A 21,605-nucleotide genomic window follows, 5' to 3' on the forward strand; every position below is an offset into this window, starting at 1 on the left:
CAGCAGTTGTAACGAATGTTATCAGTGGCTCAGTGTCCCGGGAAATATGCAAACTACTAAATGAACCCTGGAGTTGGACAACAAAAATGCATCCATGACGTTTTTAAATAGGCTACTTAAGTTTTTGAGTCCTACTATCACATGCTTCATGGTCAAGTTTATGATTTACACAGACACAGAAATAAGACAGAACCATGATCAATTTCATTACACACCTGCACTTTCCTGCCACTATGAGTCAAAAGTTAAAGGCTAAAAACGAAACAATTTGGTGTTTGTTCCTTTTTTAACATTGTAGTTTGCATGTTTTTTTGATGTCATGGCAGGATAATTATTAATTTAAATGACTTACTTATGTCTCAATTCATGTGACACAAGGCGCTAAAATGGCTCCAGAATCAGTTAGCGTTAGCTAGCATGGCTGATAGCTACCGTTAGCTAACATCGCCTCAGAGGTTTAACGTTAGCGTTAAAATATTTCATATTAGCATTCTTACCTTTAATAGCTCAGTTACGGCTAAATTATCTTCATTTGGGTCATTTCTTTTATTTTTTCTGTGACGGATTTGGTCAATATTACCATCAGCAATGTTACTATAGTCCCACTGGTGCACAGCTGAACAGGATGAAACTGTTACGTCATCCTGTAGCGTTACCACAAACAGGATGTTTGTTTGTTTTTTCAAATACACGTTTTAAAGGACAAATCTCAATCATAGTTTTGAAACTATTAGTAATAACCGTTAGGAAATGCTTCAAAAATATTTTTAGAATAACATCATGTTAAGATCAAGTCCCCTGTGTAGCCTGGATTTTCCACTTATTTATATGCTAACACTTACAGTCCCCTGGCAGAGGCCATTTCCAGCTTTGTGTTCACTTTTTGCAGCTTTTGCATTTTTGTCTCACACAACATTGGTTCCCTTTGATATATTGCTCCATCTCTGAAAGCCCTTAATTCCTTAATATGTTCTTTAGAAAACTTCACGTGTTTCTAAAAATGATGCTTTTCCCTGGCTCATCAGCATTCTCAGGGAAGCACATCCCAGCCTTTAAGATAGCCTAATGTGAACTCTAAAGCCATGTAAACACTTGTTAGGTTAATTTATGTCTGAAGGCTCTTTTGTTATTTAAATAGCTGTGAAAGAGCATCTTCATTGCAATAAAGTCAAATGAACCATCCAGTATCTTTTATTACCCAATTCCCCTCGTAGGCTTAGACCTGCAACTGAATGAAAATGTGGTGGAGCCGTTTGCTATTTGTGTGGCTTTCTCAGAACTACAGTGGGACACGAGTATGAAACAGCGCTGCTTTCCATTTATCACGTCTGCCTCTTACTTTTGACCTATTGCAAGCTTTTAACAAGATGAAGGCAAAAATGGAGGAGCCCCTGTAGCATCTCTATAAGCCAGTTGACCCACAGTTGAGCAGAGCCACTTCTGATTTCCTCTAAAGGGTAAGTACTGTACTATAACTGGGATGACTGCGCTCTGAGTGCTCTTTCAGTGTCTCACCCTCTTTTTCAGCCGCATGGGTTGTCCAAGAGTTGAACCCATCAGACAAGGCAGCAGAGAAGACAGGAAGTTCACGGTCCCACTTTTACATCATGTTTTATTTAAAACCAGAGATTAAACATTAAATTCCCTTCACCCCCCCCACCCACCACCCCCCATGTGAAAGGCAGAGGAGAAGCTCTACTGTTGGTGATAGTGTCAAGTCATTGCAGAGAGCCAGTAATGCATTTGACCTCAATTACCTGTCCGAAATATTGCCACTTGCTGACACATAAGAGTGCTCCCAGAGTGTGCTGGAGAAAGAAAAAGTCAACAAATAGAAAAATGCTGCCTCAAAAAACCCAAATATGAATATTTGGATTTTACTATGCATTGTAGCAGCCCACATTTAAAAATGATGTGTCATTTTTCTGCATAACTATTCTGAAACCTATAGAGTCCTACTACACATATCACTTTTGGCTTGGGAAGGATTTAGTGTTAATTAGTTAGAAATGGTTCCTTAAATGCTGTACTCTATATAGAAGGTGTTCCCTGTTGTGCAAAAATGTAACCAAAACTCCAAGAAAAACACGACAAATGGTTTACTTTATAGCTTAAAAACATTAGGCTGTCACTGTACTAACTCTCAGTTTATTACCTAGTACAATCGAACATCAACACTATTACCAAAAAAGAAGAGAAGAAGTCTGAAGTCTGATCAATATCCTCACGGGAGATGTGTCCTGAAAGTGTTACATTGTCACTTAATACTCACTACTGTGCATGTAGCTGCTCCACACATCCCTGAGAGGTCGTCTTATAACCTTTTCAATGCAAGTCAGATTATGTCTGGCTAGCTGTGAGCAGATGTGGACATGCATTTGTTTGTCAGTGTTCTGAGCTGAATAAAATGTGGAGGTGAGTCAGCGGGGAGGTGGTGTCTGAACGAGCAGGATTGATGTGCCTTGGATCCATCATTGGCTTGTCTAAATTGAGCACCCAGGTTTATTCAGTGTGGAGTATACCCACAGTATAGCGCCCTTTACAAGTCCCTGCTGCACAGAAGGCCACTGCAGAGAGGTCATTGTAGTAGCTTTATTCACCCATGAATGCGCTCATGAACAGTACATGGACACACACCCACACCCACACACACACACAGCTGCACAAAACACACTGTTGCTGAGCAGACCTGTGCAGAGGGCTAAATTAGGAACAAAGCTGCAACACTGAAGTGTTGCTGGAACACATTGAATGCTGTGCATCAGACAGACCAGCTGTGTGTCTAGACACTCTGACTTAGCTTACTTTCACAGGACAGATGCAGCACACATTTACATTTTACCTTTAGGAAAATATGCCACTTTATCTGTTTGGCACCAGACCTTTACAGCACATAGAATAAAAGTCGTAGAACACAAGTGTTTTTTTGTGTGCAGACATACTAGCACTGAGATGTTACAGTATTTGGAGACAACAAAAATGCTACCACTGTTTTAGAAGGATGTCGATGTTTTACCTTTTTTTGTTTGGACACATATAGTGAGTTATTAGAGGTTGACGAAGTTGCTGATGCACTTGCCACACACTGCAATTCTATTATACAGTACAATACCTTACCATTAAAATGCGGAATCTGAAGCTAGTTCAGGGATTTAAATCAACTTCCACACCCCTGAAGCTCAATCTCAGCGAATTTCATTCAGGGTTGAAGTTAAATAAATAAAAAATAAAAAAAGCCCCCTGTTTTAGACAAGAAAGATGGAGCTGAGGTAATCCACATGTAGTATTTATAGTGCATGTTTGATTGATTGTTTCCATCAAGATCAGGTAAAGACATTAATAAATATACTGTAGATTAGGTGGGTATAACCAAATATACATTACAAAAGTAGGTATTTCCTGTTGTTCAACAAATATACAAATAAAAATCACCTCTTTGCTGTAACTGTTCTAAATATTAAGATGATGCATTAAGGTCAAGCGATTTCATACATGCTTGTTTCCAACAACCCAACGATGTAACTGAATCTTGATAGTAACAGATAGAGATTAAAAGGTTCCCCCATCCTCTCTGTTTTGACAAGCGTTGTGACTCATTACGGCCATTAGCATTAAGCTTGCTAATCAATAAGCACTTGGCTGATCAGTCAGTCTTCTCCAGATGTATCCCAAGTCCCTGCCAGTTCTACAAGAGGCCACATGGGCACCCTTGATCTGTCGGTCACCTGTCCTGGCGTTCGCCCTGACAGACAGAATTCAAGTGCCACTGCCAGCTTCTGTTTGTTAAAGTTCTTTGACGGTGCTGCAGTGTGTGTTGTGTCTGTGTAACTGCTTCTACTTGTCAGCATGTTAGTCTTTGTCAGTACGCTCTTGTTTGTCATTGTTTGTGCTGACTTGATCATTGAGGCCTTGAATGTGTGTGTGTGTGTGTGTGGATGAGCATGCATAGGAGAAAGAAAAAGCAAGGAGTCACTCAAAGTTAGTGTTTTTGCTGTAGCTGTCGACTTTAGTATTGTCTTGAACAGTATTTTAGTGGTATGTAGTAGGTGTTGCTGTGTGTATATGGGTGTGTGAGAGGCTGTGTAAGTGTCGTGTATGGCAGTGTCAGTGTCAGTCAACGTAAGAGTATGTGGTGTCAATGTATGACAGCCAGCCATAGTCTGATGTGATAAGCGTGCCACAGTGAATGACAATGTCTCGACTTAGAAACAAGTGTGTGGTCTTTGCGAGGGAGTGTGTTAAAAAACAGAAAATGATTTATAGGGAAAAGCAGTATAGATGATGGAGGGTGCTACAGTTCATCGTGGAGGGGTTCTCCCTCCACGTGGTCCACAGCTCCCATCAGCAGCAGGGCTCCAGTAGCATTGTCTCGGACAAAGATGATGAAAGGGTGATCTGCATAAAACAGCTTGGGCTTTTGTATGTTCTCCTCCACTGCAGCTCCTTTCCCAGCTTCAGCAGCCAGCTCCAAGGAAGCCCAATGGAAGACACCACCCAGGTGAAGCTTTCCTTTGCTCTTGCCTGACACACCGGAGAAATCTGCCACCTTCTGGTCCCAGGCATCGGTCAGGCCCAGAGCAGACAGCGGCTTCTGAAATGGGAAAACACAGCGGGGTGGCATTTATGGACTGTCTTAAACGAAATTCTCACAGTGCTTAAAGCCATCTTACATAGAGACGTCCTGCATGCATATGAACTAGCAGCTGCCAGGCCACTGATCAATTATGCACACAAAGAGACCCAACAACAAGTAGGAGGGAATGCACATGTTAAACATTTCATGATGCTGTGACATTTAGAAGTGGGAGACATACACCTGCCATTCCCAACCCTCCACGTGATTATCGTAACCCTCCTAAATAGTCAATCATTAGCTTTTGTGAAGGAGTTTGTGACTATATTTATTTACGTTCCATCCCAAAAATCTGAGATTGGAAGGAGGCTGACAGTTGCCCTTGTTGTGAGCTGGCAGAACAAAGTGGGCGACAGGCAGAGAGGAGACGGAAGGAGGAAGCAGAGGATGAATAATTTAAGAGTGATGCCCCGTGACCTCAGCACCTCCTTTGTTTTGCCTCTGATATGAATTCCACAGAAAGTCGTCGTCATGACAGGTAGTTTATCCTCCCATGGCAGAGGGCCACTCACAGTGACAGGCTTCTCCTGGGGCCAGATGAGAGCATGTGTGGGTTTGAGTGTGTGGATGTGTGGAAGGCCACAGAAAGAAGAAAAGTTGCAGAGAAAGAGGAGTGGGTGGTGGTATTGTTTTCTGCTGGTGCATTGTTTAAACTTTAGGTGATTAAACTTTGCATCGGAAAAAACTTCTGCTGGATTACAGGAAGTCTTGATGATTTGGATGAGTTATCTGGGTAAATGTAAATGTTCTGTGGGTGCTGCCTCGCTGACGTTGGTTTTCGCTTCAAAACCACATTGTCACAGCTCAGCCGAATACTGATAACTTCCTAAAACCACATGCTAATGGACAATTCCAGTAAAGATGCCGAGTGTCTGCCTTTCTACTTAAAAGTTGAGCTATGCGTGCATGAGGAAGTGATATTGTGTCACGTTAGTCCATGCCTAAACATGAAATAAGTCTAAACCATAGAGTAAAAGGCATCTGTCACTCCTGTTCTAGTGTTGCGCTTGTGTTTTCTAGCACACTTTTCCTCACCAGACACACACACACACACACAAAACCTCCTGCTCTAATGCACTTCTATTGTCCTCATCAATTATTCCTCTACTCTCCCTCTCTTTTTCCAGTCACTACCACTACATCACTGTCTTCCTCTGCAGTTCTACCTCTCGCCTAGTATCCCCATCCCTCATCTGCCCTGTGTATCTCTATTTTATCGCTTTCTCTGTCCTTCTTTCTCCGTCTCTTCCTAACTCAGTCTTTTCCTCCCTGCCTCATCCTTCTCTTTCTTAGACAGGCCACCTCGTCCCGATAAACAGAGCGCTCCCAACTCCTTGCTCTCTATCTGCGATCATTTCATTTCATTTTTCGCCCCTTATCTAACAAGGAAACCGAGACAGATTTTGGCTGATGGCTTCCTCAAATTGTTGAAGACAAATGTGTGCGTGAAGAAAAGCAGCTGTTTTTGGCCTCTGCCTGTGTCACTCATGCTCATCCTTCCTCATTCGCTTTACAAGTATTTTTTGGTGACCCAGTTCACGTGGCCTACAGTGCTGTAGGTGCCACCGTAAAGTTATAAATAGACTGAACCAACCCCAGTGTGACCTAGGCTTCTTCTCTGACTCTCTCACTATATTTGCTAAGGCAAAAAACACTTAATTTTTTCAAGGTATAAGGTGTTTAAAAATTGAGGGACCCTGTGGCAGCAAGCTAGGAAACAGGCCAGCTGTGTCACAGGGGCCCATGGAGTCCCCTTGAACTGCAAAGGTGTGGTGCTGCATTATATAGGGAGGAAAACCTCTGGGAGGTGCTCTTTGGCTGCCCTTTCTCACTGAGGCACTACATGAATCTTAGATGGAACAGCACCGAGTCGACTGCTGATGGCTCATACAGCACATCAACGAGCTATTTGTCTGCAAGGGAGAGCCACAGGCATCGTCAGCTGGTGGTTTCCTCTATGTATGTGTGTGTGCGCAAGGCTTACTTGGCCTACAGCATTGGAGTCTAACCAGGCCGGAAGGTAGCACGGCATCAACCCTCACGCGTCTGTAGCACTCGGCATCACATTATTTCAGCTGAATCGTTGAGCCCACTAAGTAGCTTGTTGGCTGGACCTGTGGCAGCCAGGGCATGTTACAGCTCTATCTGTGAGGAGTCACTGCAGCTGACTTATAATAACCGTTTCTAAAAACACACAGACATGTTTTGTCTTAACAATCAACAGGGAGCATGTGCCGAGTACCTAAACAAAAAAGAAAATAATCATTTAAGTCATCGGTCATGTCACTTGTAGGACTGAATTTACTTCTGTACTCACTTTTCTGTAATGCTATATGTATGTAAATCGGATATTACATTTATTGTTTTAGGGACTGCAGCATAGCTAAGGCCAAATATGTCAGGGTACGAGCACAAGCAAAGATCTAGCACGTAGTTTGCGTTCGTGGAAGAGAGAATGAAGGGAGTTTCAATATGAAGGTCAACTTCAGCAGTTATACATCTTAACCAAAACTTGTGATTTGGATAATAAAGTGATTCGCATGACACATTGAAAATATGCAGCTAAAGATTATTTTAATTATTGAAAAATCAACTAATTTGCTAATTTAAAAGGTAATAAAACTGTCAAAACCCTGAGTTGAGATTACAGTTTTAAATTCCTTCTTTATCATTAAATTGGCACCTGTGTGCCAATTTTTTTTATATTTTATTTTTTGCTTCAATAATGACTTGATGTGTTAGACATACTACTCGAATTTATGCATTTCTAATTTTACGATTACTTAATATTTTTGGCCTGTTTTTAAAATGACGATTACTTTGTGGTGTAAACAAAGCAGTGGTAACAACCAAATCTATTTAAATAGGGTTGAGGAAGAAATCAATCTATGTTTGTCAGGCTACATTACGCATTTTGATGAGACACAAAAAACTCCACAGGTTGTTTTTAAACACCACACACATTTTATCTCTTGACTGTCAACATTAAATGCTCCAAAGTGTAACAAACTAGGTTCAATTTGATCCTTTTAGTTGTGACACTCAAATCATGACTATATGAGGCTCAACAGCTGTACAAGATTATAAGTAAAATCTCCTATCTCCACTGCTCCAGCACACACACACATCCTGCTCCCACTGGCTTACCAATAACACCCACCAAATTATTCTTGTAAGCTGTCGCCACATTAAACAACTACAGACGTGTTCTGCCTAATTCAATACTGCCCTTAACATCCTGTGTGGGTGGTTTCGAGCATGCAGTACAGTATGTAGCACTGGCATCATCACAGCTCCATTTCACGGACACATTTGATGCAAACTATAAAAATAAATAAAAGCTCCTTTTCTCTCTCACACCATCAGCTCTCGAGGCTTCAAAGCCTCTCAATCTCTTTATTGAGTCTCATCAGCAGTGCTCTGATTGATTTGTTATTTACATGGGTTTTTTCTTTTGCATGGTCAATACACTCTGTTTCTTTCACGCACAGACACATGAGTACACATATTGTATTCCGCAAGGCCATTTTAACAAAAATGAAAAAGAATAAAGAAACTTTAGCTTTTAGTGAGAAATGTAACTAATGGCCACGAAACACATCTTATAATTCATACAGAGCAGATCCAGAGCTGTTGTAACGGTTAAAACAGCTGGCCCCTCGACACTGTATACTGCAAAGTGTGCTCTGGTAAATATTTGATGGCCTTTTGACCTCATTAGCTATGATTGAGTAAGCTCTCCAGTGCACACTCATATGTCTTGGTGCCTGACTGAACATCCAGCCAGAATGGAGCTCAGGCTCAGCCATTAGTGTGTATTTTTGTGTGGCCTGGTCAGCTCTGGATCAGAGACAGAAGGAGAGAGCAATGAGGGTGGTTTAGTCGGTGACCTCTGGGCCAGGCTTGTTAAGAGAGTTCGCCGTCTCTGGCTACATAGCCCGACAGTCCGCCCTTCACCAGAGGAGAATACCACAAACAGGGAGATAGAAAAAAAAAGAAAGAAAAAGCCAGAGCTGTGCAGCTATTCAGTTTTTTGTGTCGCTTTCCACCTTGTCCCCAAGCAATCATTGACCCCCCGACTCATCCTCCTCCACCTCTGCTGCTCATTGGCCTCCAAAATGTCACTCCTATTTAGGTCAACAGAGGCAAGGTGTGGATACTGAGTGGTGGAGCATTATACACCTTTTCCATCAAACCCGTTCCAGGACTGGGTCAGAGCCAGTGCCTACTTTAGAAGCAGTTCTTTGCATTGATACTGAAAAAGAACTGGCTCCGGGACAAGAAACTGATTCCCAAGTAGCACGGTCTCTTTCCTGGGGGGAGGCAATATCAAGAAAAGCTTTGTTGTAAACATAAAAACTGATGTATCATCTATTGGATGGTAATAGATTAGTATATCTATAATGTGATTGATACCAGTGCAGTTAGATGCATACTAGTTGGAGCTAAAGGCTTATACTACTATCCTAACTTCAGTGTAGTTATGTAGCCTTAATAACGAAGACGCACATTCTGCGCATTACAATCACAATTAGCCAATTGAGCAGTGGTGTTTGGATGCACCAGCTCAGCAAGAACACACAGCGGACAAAAATGTTACGTGACACACACACACACACACACACACGATCTATGATCATGTGTTTGTTCAGATGCTGCCCTCTCAGGAGTCCATAACATAGCCGTCCTAAGCGCTGACAGAGTGGTAAACAGTATTAATGTACAGTGATGAGCAATTATTTGCCCGAGCCAATTGGAAAAATGATCGTCAGAGAGGACATGGCTAGCTGTCACTGGACAGTGGGTCTGGACAGACAGACAAAATGAGACTGGAGTGGGTTGAAAGTTTGTTCAGAGCTTTAGCCCTTTCATAATGATTCCTCCAATGCAGTTATTTTACCTCAGAGAGCAAATGAAGGGAGACAACTCATGACGAGTCAGAGAAACAGAGGCCAAAACATTTAAGTGCTTCTCCATAATTAGGTTGAATAATGAGAGCACTGTGTAGTGTATTTTAGTTATTTACCAGGGTAAAAGTTTTTTATTCTGTGTGGCCAACTTTCTTTGTGCAACAGTAGGTTTTCTGCTCTCTCTAGCAAAGTCATAGCCATGTCAAAATGAGTCATTTCAAGCCTTAGTTCCAGATCACAGTTTCATCCCCAGAGTGTCGTGACAATGTTAATGTCAAAAGCTTGTTCTTCAGGGCATGGTTAGCAGAATAACATGGCAGCACAATTCTACAGAGATGTTTGTTAAACTATAAAGAGGGCAAAGTGGATTTCATCAGCCCATGATGAGGTTACAATGTACATCCAAAGACAACATGGTAATAGGTTCCAGTCGGAGTAACCTGCCCTGGGGAAACGGGTTTAACTGGTGTGCCCTCTGAATCTGCCAGGTTCAACTAACCTCTCTCTCTTTCCATATGTTTCTCACTCATCTACACTAGCTGAGGTGAAGACACACTGAGCACAGAGACAGTGCAGCAAAATTTGGTAGGTCACTATAGCTCACAAGTTATACAGTCTAAGCATTCAGTACATTTAGGGTAAATAATCATGCACGGCAAAAAAACTATCTAACTACTATATCGAATTTATGTAAATAATGCAACGTTAAAATTTGCTTCCTATTGAGTCTGAATACAAACAAGGTCTGTAGTACTCACTAAAACTTTTAAGTCATGGAAATGTCTATACCTGTATATTGACAATCCACTGTTTTGACATATTTTCCTTTCTTAACTTTGCTTCGATGACAGCCAGGCTCTTCACTACAAGTATTTTGCTTACAAACAGTATGCAAGTGAACAAGCTTACAAATCTGCTATTAATTCCCTCTTTCCTTATTAGCAAAAAGCACAGTCTAAAACATGTAGCTGCTTCTCATTTTGTGTTGGCACTGACCATTGATTTTGCCAGTTTTAATGGCAAATCTCCCCCCTTGGAAAGGCATATCACATGTTGCTAATTTACATATATTCTGTATGTAACAAGATGACAGACCAAAACTGAACTTGGCTATTGGTAGGTTTGTGTGTCCTGAGCAGTCCAGTGTCTGTACACTGCCAAAGACCATTTGTGAGGGACGAATCTACTCAGTAACACCCTTCTACAAACAGGGTGGCAGTAGATATGGATAGTTGGAACATGTACCTTGTGAAAAATAAGTTGACCAAATTAAGTGGACTACACATTTTGTAATGTGTTAGAAAATGTGATCAGGACCCCTGTTAAATACATAACGTAGCTGTTTATTTATTAAGCTCAGTAGAATAAACTTGAGAAGGAAAGTTTCTTTTCAAAATGACCTACACAAGCAGGACACTCTTAAAAGTGCGAAGGCCTGTGTGATTCCAGTACTTTGGCTGTGCCCTCGCCTCTGCTGCAGACCCTGTGGCCTGGTCAAATACATGCTCCTTCACCAGCCTGACAACTCTCTTACCTCCCAGTCAGCAACTCGACACAGACTTCGGTTTGGCCTGTGTGGACCTTAACAACCCCTGCACACACATTAACATCAGCAGCCACTAAGCTGCTGCTTGTCTGCCTGCTGCTCCTCCTCTTCTGTCCTCAGACCAGCTATTTGCTGGCTTTGAGGGTAACAGAAGCGGAGATTCAAACTACCAGCTGGGCTGTGGCATGACTTTTGTGCTCCTGCAAAAGGAGGTCTGCGGGAGACATTGAAAGCCCACTGAGGTGCTACAGGTCCTTGGGCCATACTTAGCCTCCCGGCAGCCGGGCTCTAATTTCCTGCTGAGCACCATTACAGTCTGATGCTGTGTGTGCACGCAACTGGATGCCAATCACCTCAAGGGAGAGAGGAGAACGGTGGGAAGAAATGACATTTAACCTCACTAGAGTCAGAATCTGCTCTAAGCTGGGAGGGTCAAGCCAGGCCACTGATTCAGTTACCAAGAGCATGAAAAAGAAGGAGACAGAAAAGTACGGAAGAGAGGGGTCACAGGTGAAGAATTTATGGAGGAAGAAAAGAAAGAGGAAGAAATGACAAGTGAGAAACAAAACAAAACATGAAGCTAGAGCAGCAGGACACAAGGACAGGGCACCAAGTGAGGAGAATGGGGAAAGACATGAATAGAGAAAAAAATTATTCATGAAGGGAGAGAAGAAGCAAAAAGATAAGCATAGCAAAAGCCAGGAAGAGGAGGTGGGCAATATGAGCTAAGGACAAAGAAAAGGGGACATGGAAACACTACAGAAGAGGCTGGAAAGACAGAAATGATGAGAATGATGACGACATTGCTTGGAGATATGAAAAGCATATCAGGTAAAGTGAAAAATGATCCTGTGTGTGGATACAGGAAATGAATGGCAGATAGAAACCAAACAAAGAAACTACAATTGTAGCTGCATGCAGGGATCTTCTAGTTCACATTCCATTCCAGTATTAAAAAGCTGGGCAACCTCCTCTCCACTGCACATTTACTGTACTGCTCAAGCACGTTATCCTAGTCCTCTGGGATGAGTAAAGAGAAAACCTTCAATGGCTCCAGAAATTTTTCTGTACCTATCCCTAGATCTGTTCTGTCTCAGAGGTCTACAGACAATTCCTTGGACTTCGTGGAGGGGTTTGTGCTCTGACATGCACTGTTAACTGTGGGACCTTATATAAACGGGTGTATGTTTTCCAAACCATGTTCAATCAACTGAATTTCCCACAAGTGGACTCCACTCAAGTGGTACAAGGAGTGGGAACAGGATGCACCAGAGTTCATGAATACTTATGTACATGTGATTTTATTTGTTTTGTTTTTTTGAATAAATGTGCTAAAATGCTAAAATGTGCTCTGTCATTTTGTAGAATTTTGAGGAAGATAATAAATTTGATAAATTTTGGAATAATACAATTTGTAACATAACAAAATGTCGAGAAAGTTAAGCACTGGGAAACTTTCTGGATGCACTGTAGACTGGGAACCTGTCCAGGGGGACAACATCTCCTCCAGTGATAGCTGGAATAGGCTCCAGCCCCCTGTAACCCTGAACAGGATAGGCAGTTAAAGATAATGGATAGATGAACTGATGGATGGATAATTCAAGATGGCTATATTTGCATACCTGCCAGTCAACTCTCTTGGGAAGACATTTAGAAGCCCTGTAGAATCACCACCTTAAAGATGTGATGCTACAACAGAACAGTGTTGTAGATGGACTAGAATGCAAAGTCTATGATAAACACTAAAGGAACCACTGAAACCACCTGATCCTCAGTGAGGTCATCACCCTATCAGGTGAAGAATTAGTCATCAGCCAAATTTTTAACCAAACACTTCAACATAGACAACATCAGAGACAACCCTCGTTGTGGTCGTCACAAACTGAGACATGAGCCTGAAATATAAGTTTAGTTAAGTGTAACCAATATCAATAAGTTAGTTTTGGGTTTAATCTCTTATTCTACAATAAACTCACTGTAATGGGAGATTTAATATCGTAGACCATTTGATAAAGTGGCCACACACGCAATGTTGAACTAACCTGTAGGCTGAGTGTACTGCTGATGTTTGCCCTGGGGAGGGAGATGGCCACACTGGTAACACCGGTCTTCTCCAACCACTTGGACAGCCGCTCCGGGTTCAGCAGCTTCTCCACCCGATCCAGATTCTCCACGTGAAAAGGCAGCAGGAGCACCAAACTGGCCTTGTCTCCCCACAGAGGTACCTCCAGAACCTGCACCATGTTTTCCATGTCTTCGTGGAAACGGTACAAACCTGAAGCGGAGGCAGACAGTAAGGATCAGAGACTCAAGGAGACAAGGAGAGAGTTTGCCATAATGTAACATTTTTTGCTATTCAGCAGTACTACAGAGGAATTAGTCTCCTGGAAGACGGCTGAGGCTTGCTTGAATTTTCAGCTGTGTCACTGCAGTTTACTGCATTTGCTGGCACCTGAGTTCTTATCTGCCAAAAAGAACTAAACTGAGAGAGAGAAAACACTACAGAGCTGGATCAAGTCCATTCAAACATAATGTGAATGCAATCTTAAACAGAAAGACAAAGGATTACTGAAATAATCTTTTTCGTGAATTGGAAATGACATTATTACATTAAACACAATACAATGTATATCTTCAACATCTTTTACTGCTGTCATAGCAGAAACTCCACTCTGCCTTCCTGTTTTAAGACAATACATAAAATATGGAAAGCGTGTTAAATAAATCATAAGGTACACAGTGATAAATAGGAGGAAGTAGATTGGACCTTACAGATGTTCTAGCCATTTTAGAGCTTGATTGCTTTTTACTGCACTTATTTGCTGGCAGGAGCACAGCAGCAACAGACTGTGTTTTTGTTTTTTTTGCTTTACCTGCTCTGTGCATCATCACCACTTTGGTGTATTTCTTCCCCAAGAAGGTTCGCCGATCTGTGCTCTCCTGACTGAACTCTCTCTCCCACAGGCCTGAGGAAAGAGTCACATAAACAGAGGACAGAGCCATTTTGAATACCGAGTGCTTGACATGGACAAGTTGAAAGAAAGTACTGAATGATGAGAGGTGAAAAGGTAGCTACAAGGTTAAATCATGCCTTGTTCATAAAATACGTATAGACGTCATTCAGTCTGACACGGGCGACACCCCTCAGGAATCGCAGACAGGTACTGCCCATTAAGCAATGCCCTATCTTCACAAAGCTATGGCGTTGGAGAACCATACTGAGGCAGTTATGAGGTCCTTAAGGCCACAGCATCCCAATCACTGTTCACCACATCCCACTTGACCCTACTAACCCCCTGACAGCTGTCAATTTAGGAGAGGATAAGAGCAGTGGAATTACTGCTGTAATAACCTCACAACACATCCCCAAAGCTGCTGGCCAATTCAATAGAGCAAGTGACACTGGATGAAGTGAGGAGATTGACAGATAATGTCGCTCCTTGTGAATGACAACAGGGGCTGCCCAGGGCTTTGGCTAATGTTGGTTTTCATTATTGATCAGTTATTTGAAAAGATCATTCACGCCACAATGCTAAGGTGCATGGAGGCCCAGAAATAGTGAAAAATACCCACGTCAACCTCCCAGAACCCAAGGTGACATCTTCAAATTGCTTGTTTTGCCCGAACAACATTCTGACACCAATAACATTTTAAAAAGATAAAAGACAGCAGCAAACTTGTCCCATTGACAGTGAATGTTTGACATTTTTGTTTGACGAAATGACATCAAAAGAACTCTAGGTTAAGCAGTAAGACATATTTAATGACAATAAAACAAAGACAGGACTATGGTTATCTGCTCCTGCCATACAATTAAACTGTCAAGGAAAAAACACAATGAAGCTAAAAGCTTATTTCCATTGTGGTCCTTGCACATCAATCAAACTGGGGAACTTGAAAGAGAGATAAAAACAGGACTAAGAATCTGCAGAAATGCTAGGAGCTCTGTGAAACTGCACTTAGGCAGAGTTGATGCTTTCAGTAAAATGCCTGCACGCGATCAGAGTGAAAACATTCCCAACATCGACAGTACTAACACGTTGGCGCTAAGCAGGGATACGTTTACAATGGTCGACATCTGCGCTGCCTTACATTCAAAACTGATGTCTTAAAATGTTCTGTCAATCACTAACTTGACAGCATGAGGGGTGGTTTTCCCTAAAACCACCCAGGTCCATCTTGGCCTCAGCCAATCAAACGTCACAGCAAACCAACATTCGATTCTTCCTGCCAGGCTTGCTAGCACACATCAGCCTTTTGTTCTGCTTCCTGTAACATCAGAGAGAGAAATATGATCGTGTTGGAATTCAAAAACAACTGGCTTACAGTCACCTAAAGTGCCAGGCGTGTTGAAATGATGTCACGATGAACAATTTCTCCACAGTTGTGTATGTGAAAATGGCACAAATCCGTAACAAGCAGGGATTAAATTAATGAGCTCCTGCAGCCTGCACAGCAGACTTTGTTGATCTCGGTGCGTGTGGCTTGGCGGGCTTGTCTCGAGATGAGTGGACCTGCCTCGAGTTCGCACTGCATCATTTTCTTTTGCAGGACAGCACAGCAGCGAAGAGACCACTTGAAACCCAAATCCATTAATATCAACTGACAATAGACCAATGGTACAATTGCAGAGCTAGAAAATCCAATCACTCAAAGACTTAGCAATTCATACTGTAAAGTTCAGACAAAAACCAAAGGAGAATCAATGAGACGGACCGGCACCATCCCCTCCCTCATCAATGTTTGATTAGATGTAGCTGTGGTATTTCACGAGCCATTGTTGTTTGAGGGTAAATATGTGGGGACTAGTTGTTCTCTCTCACCTTGTTTCCGCTCTCTCCTAGTCCCTGTGTTGTTACATTATCTCATATAAGTTTCAAAAATCTTATTTATATTCTTCCATTTCCCATGTTTGTTTGTCTAAACCAGGAACAAAGCCTGAATTAATTAACTAGTGTGGACTGGAACTCCCATGGTAGGTCTTTTACATCCCTCCACTATGTCAGTCAGTCTCTTTTGCTGTCTCTGCAGGCTACCCTCTCTTTCTTTACTTTTCTCAGTTTTCACTTTGCTTCTCTCTTTTGCTCCATGTCTCTTTGTCCTCCTCCCACCCAGAAATCTCTCCGTGCACTCTTCCTTCTCTGTGGTCCTCTTTTCCAATCTCTTTGCTTTTACCATGTCTCTACTATAAACATGTTCCACTACTAATTGGCCCTGACCTTCCCTTTCTCTGAATGCTGTGTACAGCCTGGGGAAGGAGGGACGGCAAAAGAGCTTTTTAATTCTGCCTTTCAATAATTAACTAAAGGGAATGAAAGTGAAACAAACAAAAACGGGCAAGGATGCAGAGGCCCGCTCGGTGCCAAAAGAAATTCCGGCACCATCTCTAAAAACCATTTCATTATCAGACAGTTTAAAATGACTTAGAAGCCTTAAATCAAATGTAAAAAGTTACAACAAACCAGTGGCAGCCAGAGACAGCAAAAAGCAAACTATCGACCACTTTTAAATTATGAATCGAAACTAAAGGAATCCAATTTTCTGTAATCTAATTTGCGTGCTGCAATCTGCTGTATAATCTAATTTGTATATTTCCTGCACAAAATTAATGAACCGGCCAATGAGGGTCGGTTCACCGAAAAACTCATTTCGTAATGAAGTCAAAACATCAAACAAAGAAAATTAATTAAACTGCTTATCAATGTATAGTCTGTCAGGGAATGTTATTTTCAGAGGGCTGTCTATCTGTCGGTAACCTGTTTTCACTACAGCAGCCTTGCCTTCTATGCACCTAATAAAAAGAATGCCAGCAGGAGAAAACAGAAGGAATAGAGGCAGATAGACAAAGATAAGGATGTGAACATGGAGACATGCTGGAAAAAAGAAAAAGTGAAGACAGGGGTAGATCAGACAAGCGATACACAATGACAAAAAGCATGCGCACAAAAAAAGCGAAAAGCGTCACAAAACGAGCAAGTGAAAGAGAAGGATATATTTAACACATCGTCATCTTGTGTGGATACTGCAAAGAAAACGAGGTTCTACGTCAGCGGGCGAATGTTGGCTGTGAGAATCAGAGAGGTGAGTGACTGCAATCTGGAATAAAGTTCAGCTATTTGTAATTTCTGTGACTCGTGATGACCTAAAATCCAGTTTTGCAGACACTGGCTTTATTTTAAAAGCCTACTAAAAGTAAATTCTATTTTACTCTTTAACCATTGACAGTGAAGTGAAGTGTTGGAGACAGATATGTTTATGGGATGCAACTGTTAAATCGCAGATGGGGCTTCTAACTGACTGAATTTGTATCGAAACATTGACTAGTTGCCACCCCTGCAGCCCATCACAAAGAGCAGATCTGAGCCAAGCCGTGCTGCCGCAGACTTGGAGCTCTCCAAGCACAGATGTTAGGCACGACACCGAGGGAGAGAGTCTGGACACTTGTTACTCAATTATTTAAGATGACACATCACCCACCAATGGAAGATGAATAAGCTCTCAGTGATAGACCCCAGAATCATCCTTTATCTGCTGTGTCCACCAGCTGGAGTCCGCCGCATGCACGCACACCGAAACACTCACACAGACATGCACGCCGCACACAGGTGGGCATGCTGGCACACACAATGTGTTAGGCAAAGTGGCACAGAGGCTTTCGGTGCAGTCTGAAAAGTGAAAATGGTACACGTGCATGCCATATTTATAATAATTAAAATTCCAAGATATGCCACAAGTGACACAGCACATTTTAAATTGATCCACAATTACAACGCACACTACCCTATTTCAGCATCACTCAGTCCATTCACACACATGCACCTGACTAGCAAACTTAGATATAAAGGACAGAAGGAGACGGGGCCAACCCTGTGACATAGGACGACCGCTCTACATCCTGGTCCTCATCTCCTCCGACCAGTTATACCATTCTCACCATAATAAACGATCAGCTTGCTATAGGGTTGATTCCTTTATGCTGGCCTGTCTCCACACGATGTTATAATTTGCCATTAGCCAACCAATGCTTTTCCAAGATACTGTGGACACAGATGAACCGAGTACAGACAAGCCTACTTGGAAAGGCCCTGTGGTTCCACCGTTTCTGCTCACCTTTAAAGCGCAGAGCATTGGCCAGTATCAAGGCTCCAGCCTTAGCCTTGATTTCTCCCTCCACAGGAGCTCCATCCAGCCCACCAAGCCCAGCTTTAGCCCAGGCATAAAGCTGCTTCAGGTCGGCCTTAGCATCTCCTTTGCCCATTGGCTGGTGCTGGAGCCTGAACTTGTCTTGGCTGTCCTTTACAAAGGCCTTGCTGACCGGAGGAGCTTGCTTGGAGAACACAGCTGAAGATGTATGCAAGTGAAAGGTGGTGCCATTGGCGTCAGTGAAGCTCTTTAATGCCGCTGACAGAAGATTCCCAATCTTGGCTCCAGCCTTGGAGGAGGATGGCGTTTTGAGGAGGTCTTGAACCTGACTGGCCGTGGTGCCTGCGGATCCTCCGCCAAGTGCTCCAAGTGAAGAGGCCACAAGAAGAGGGGAGAACACCATGTTGACGGAGCTCGGCTCAGATCGAATGGCCTGGTACAGACGCAGACCCAGAGCCCAGGTCAGATCACCTACAGGAGAAGGGGGGCGAGCCGGGGGGCTGGCTGGGGCAGCAGGACTCTTCTTGGGGGAACTAGTCGTGCTGCCCTGCACTAGAAGAACTGAGGATAAAATTAAGAAACCGACGTCAAGCCTGGGCAACATGGCAGATCTGGAAAAAAGCACAGGAGTGGAATCACTGTAAAGATTTAGTTATATAAGATTTGTGTGAGAATGAGAAGAATGAATCACTTCTGCTGCAAACAAAGACAAAAGCACTATTGATTCCATGTAGTAGGATGCGTTTTAACAGTAGAGTAGCCACAGCTGTTTTGTGCACAGCTCATATTTAAGATAAAGCAGCATTTCCTGTAAAAGTACTTGTGCGATCAGCAGCCCCCTCCCCTACGGTGCCACAGCAGTCAACTTGATTTTGTAAATTCTTCCCCTCTTGGAAAAGTGGTTATTATCTCACCCGCTGCGCAAAAAACAGAGTGTGACAATTTGATGAAATTTCAAAGGAAGCTTTTTAGTCGAGGACGAAGAGGAGAAAATAAAATACGCGTTTTGCCCCCCAACCCTAGCCCCCCACCCTCCCCTGCCTTCCAAACACCCGGACTCATTGATTCTGTCGAGCCGGGCTGACAGGAGGAGACTGGAAACATCTGCTGTCCAGCTCAGCCTCCTCTCTGTCTGTCGTTTGTCACCGGAGCTCTGTGCGAAAGGCAAAGAACGAAAGACATGTTTGTCCAAATTTACCGTGGATTCATTCAAAGTTTAGCCTGTCTGCGCCGCCGCTGTCCTTTCGGCTGCTTTGCTCCAGAGGAAGTGGGGCTGGGCTCAGACGTGGCAGCGCTCAGAGGAAGTTCACCGGCTCCCCTCACACTCGACCCCGGACACACATTCCTGTTTTTCTCCGAACTTCCAGACTTTGCAGTGAAGCTGCGGAAGCGCGCGCAGTGTAGTTAGCGGATCTGCCCAGTAATCAAATCAGCAAATAATATAATAAGCAATAAGCAAAACAGTAGATGTAGGAATAACACCTATGAGCTGTGGATGTGACATGCAAATACATATATATATATATTTGTGTGTTTTAACATCCTTTAATTTAGGCCTTGCTCCAGAGAAAAATGTGCCGTTATGTCGCCTTTGAAGACAGCAGTGATTTCTTGACAAAATACATTCATGCATAAAACAACCGTAATAAACTATTGTATTATAGCTGTTCCTTGCGAGTTTGGCAGGAGTTAGGCTGTATGGATGTCATGTTGGCCCTGGTGTAGGGGAACAAAAGTCCACCGGTTGCACTAAATGAGGCGTTTCTCCATACACGCCGGGATAATAAACTCTCTTGTTCTTGGCTCAGGGGGGGATGTAGTTCCCACAGCCATTCAAGCGGGGTCGCTAATGGTCTTCTCATCGTCTCAGCTCAGTGACCCTGTGAAAGAGGCTGCTGCATGTGGGCCAGGGGCCTCCCAAACCTGACACCCAGCCCTCCCAGTGGTTTGGATACAGACCACATGAGCAGTGGGATGATTGGTTTTAGTTTTTACTTCTTTTAGTCAGAATTTAAACATTTCCTAACATTTTTATTAAAACTGCTCCCTGTTTTATAGTGTCTTTGTTTGTAGGTCTAATTAACGAAATGCAATTTGCAGAGCAGTGAACGCCCGCACGCTCACTCACACTCTCCCAGTCCACCTTAACACTCACTCCAGCTCACTTTGCAGTAGCTGTACTGATGTAGTCTACTGTCAAGGAAAAGTAGGGCAGACCATGCAAGCCCATATTACGTCTGACCCTTTCAAATGTCCTCATTCTGTATTCTCCTCATTTCCCCGGTTTTCGCCTCCCGAAATTGTACCTGCCCTCTCCCTACAGCACAACAAGGAGTTGAGAGCAGATAACTTGGAAAACACAGCTTCGGGACAAGGATTATTGCCCAAATTGAAGGATGGAGAATGGTCATATAGGGTCCTGATCAATAAATGTAGAGATAGACTAAGGAGGCTAGAGAAGGATCAAAGAGGGATATGGAGGAAGATAACTGCTTGAGACCACCAATGCTCAGCAATCAGGCCGAACATAACAGCTTGTAGACCCAACCAATTATTTACCCCAGCCAAATCAATAGAGCTCTCTCTGAAAGATAGCCATCAGCAGCACTATCTGGAACACATTCACAGCAGAAAGCACAAACACACACGGAGCACTCTGCTCGTTGCCACTCTCGCTCTGTGTCTCTTTTGCAAACGCACCCTCTCAGACCAACTCGTAAATAAAGCGCACATAACTTAATTATTGGGCATCTACACTGGACACAGAAAGATAAAAAGCTGAATATATCAAACTGCACATTGAAGCAAACGGACACTACGCCACACTACACACACATATCACACACAGATCTGGTAATGATGTTGAAGCCACATTGTCAGACTGGTGACGAGTCAACGTGTGACACCTCAGAGGTCGTAACCCTCACCAAACCAGTCACCATCCATTCCTGCGACCCACAGCACCACATCACAGCCAGTATCATCTTTAATGAGCAGCGGCACGTTTTACAATGCAGGTGATTCATAGAAAGCTGGGCTTGCACCACAGTTAAATTAGTCCCCGGGGAAGCTGTGAAGCTCCTCAGTCAGCAGATTGTGCATCTCGGGATTTATAAAGAGATGCACTTTAACCACACTCCACCTCCACATAGCACCTTTTTACCCCACCCCCAAATGGCGCACCTACACCCTGCCTCACTTGCCTTCGAGCTTGCTGCACTTTTTCGTAGTCTCAGGCTGTGATTCAGTTTCCCAGCTCCAGATGTCATTGTCTTAGGCAGTAAATGTTGCATTTCGCCTCACATGTTATCGGTTTGTGCGGCTGTTAGCCGTTGTTCTTGGCCGTTGTGGAGGTTAAACGCATGTGGCTCAA

At 43.1% G+C, this 21,605-nt stretch overlaps 1 protein-coding gene across 1 annotated transcript; it reads right to left on the bottom strand.

Annotated features, from left to right (window-relative positions):
• Nucleotides 1-2,577: 2,577 nt before the first annotated feature.
• On the bottom strand, nt 2,578-19,576 carry serpinh2 (serine (or cysteine) peptidase inhibitor, clade H, member 2). The gene is made up of 5 exons (XM_067525207.1): nt 19,431-19,576; nt 18,200-18,843; nt 13,963-14,055; nt 13,132-13,364; nt 2,578-4,591 (listed from the first exon to the last, which is right to left on the bottom strand). Exons 1-5 carry the CDS (start codon nt 19,439-19,441, stop codon nt 4,292-4,294), a joined length of 1,281 nt encoding a protein of 426 aa, XP_067381308.1. The 5' UTR covers nt 19,442-19,576; the 3' UTR covers nt 2,578-4,291.
• Between the last annotated feature and the right edge of the window lie 2,029 nt (nt 19,577-21,605).

Source organism: Channa argus, chromosome 12 (assembly GCF_033026475.1).
Source record: "Channa argus isolate prfri chromosome 12, Channa argus male v1.0, whole genome shotgun sequence".
Lineage (NCBI taxonomy): Eukaryota > Metazoa > Chordata > Actinopteri > Anabantiformes > Channidae > Channa > Channa argus.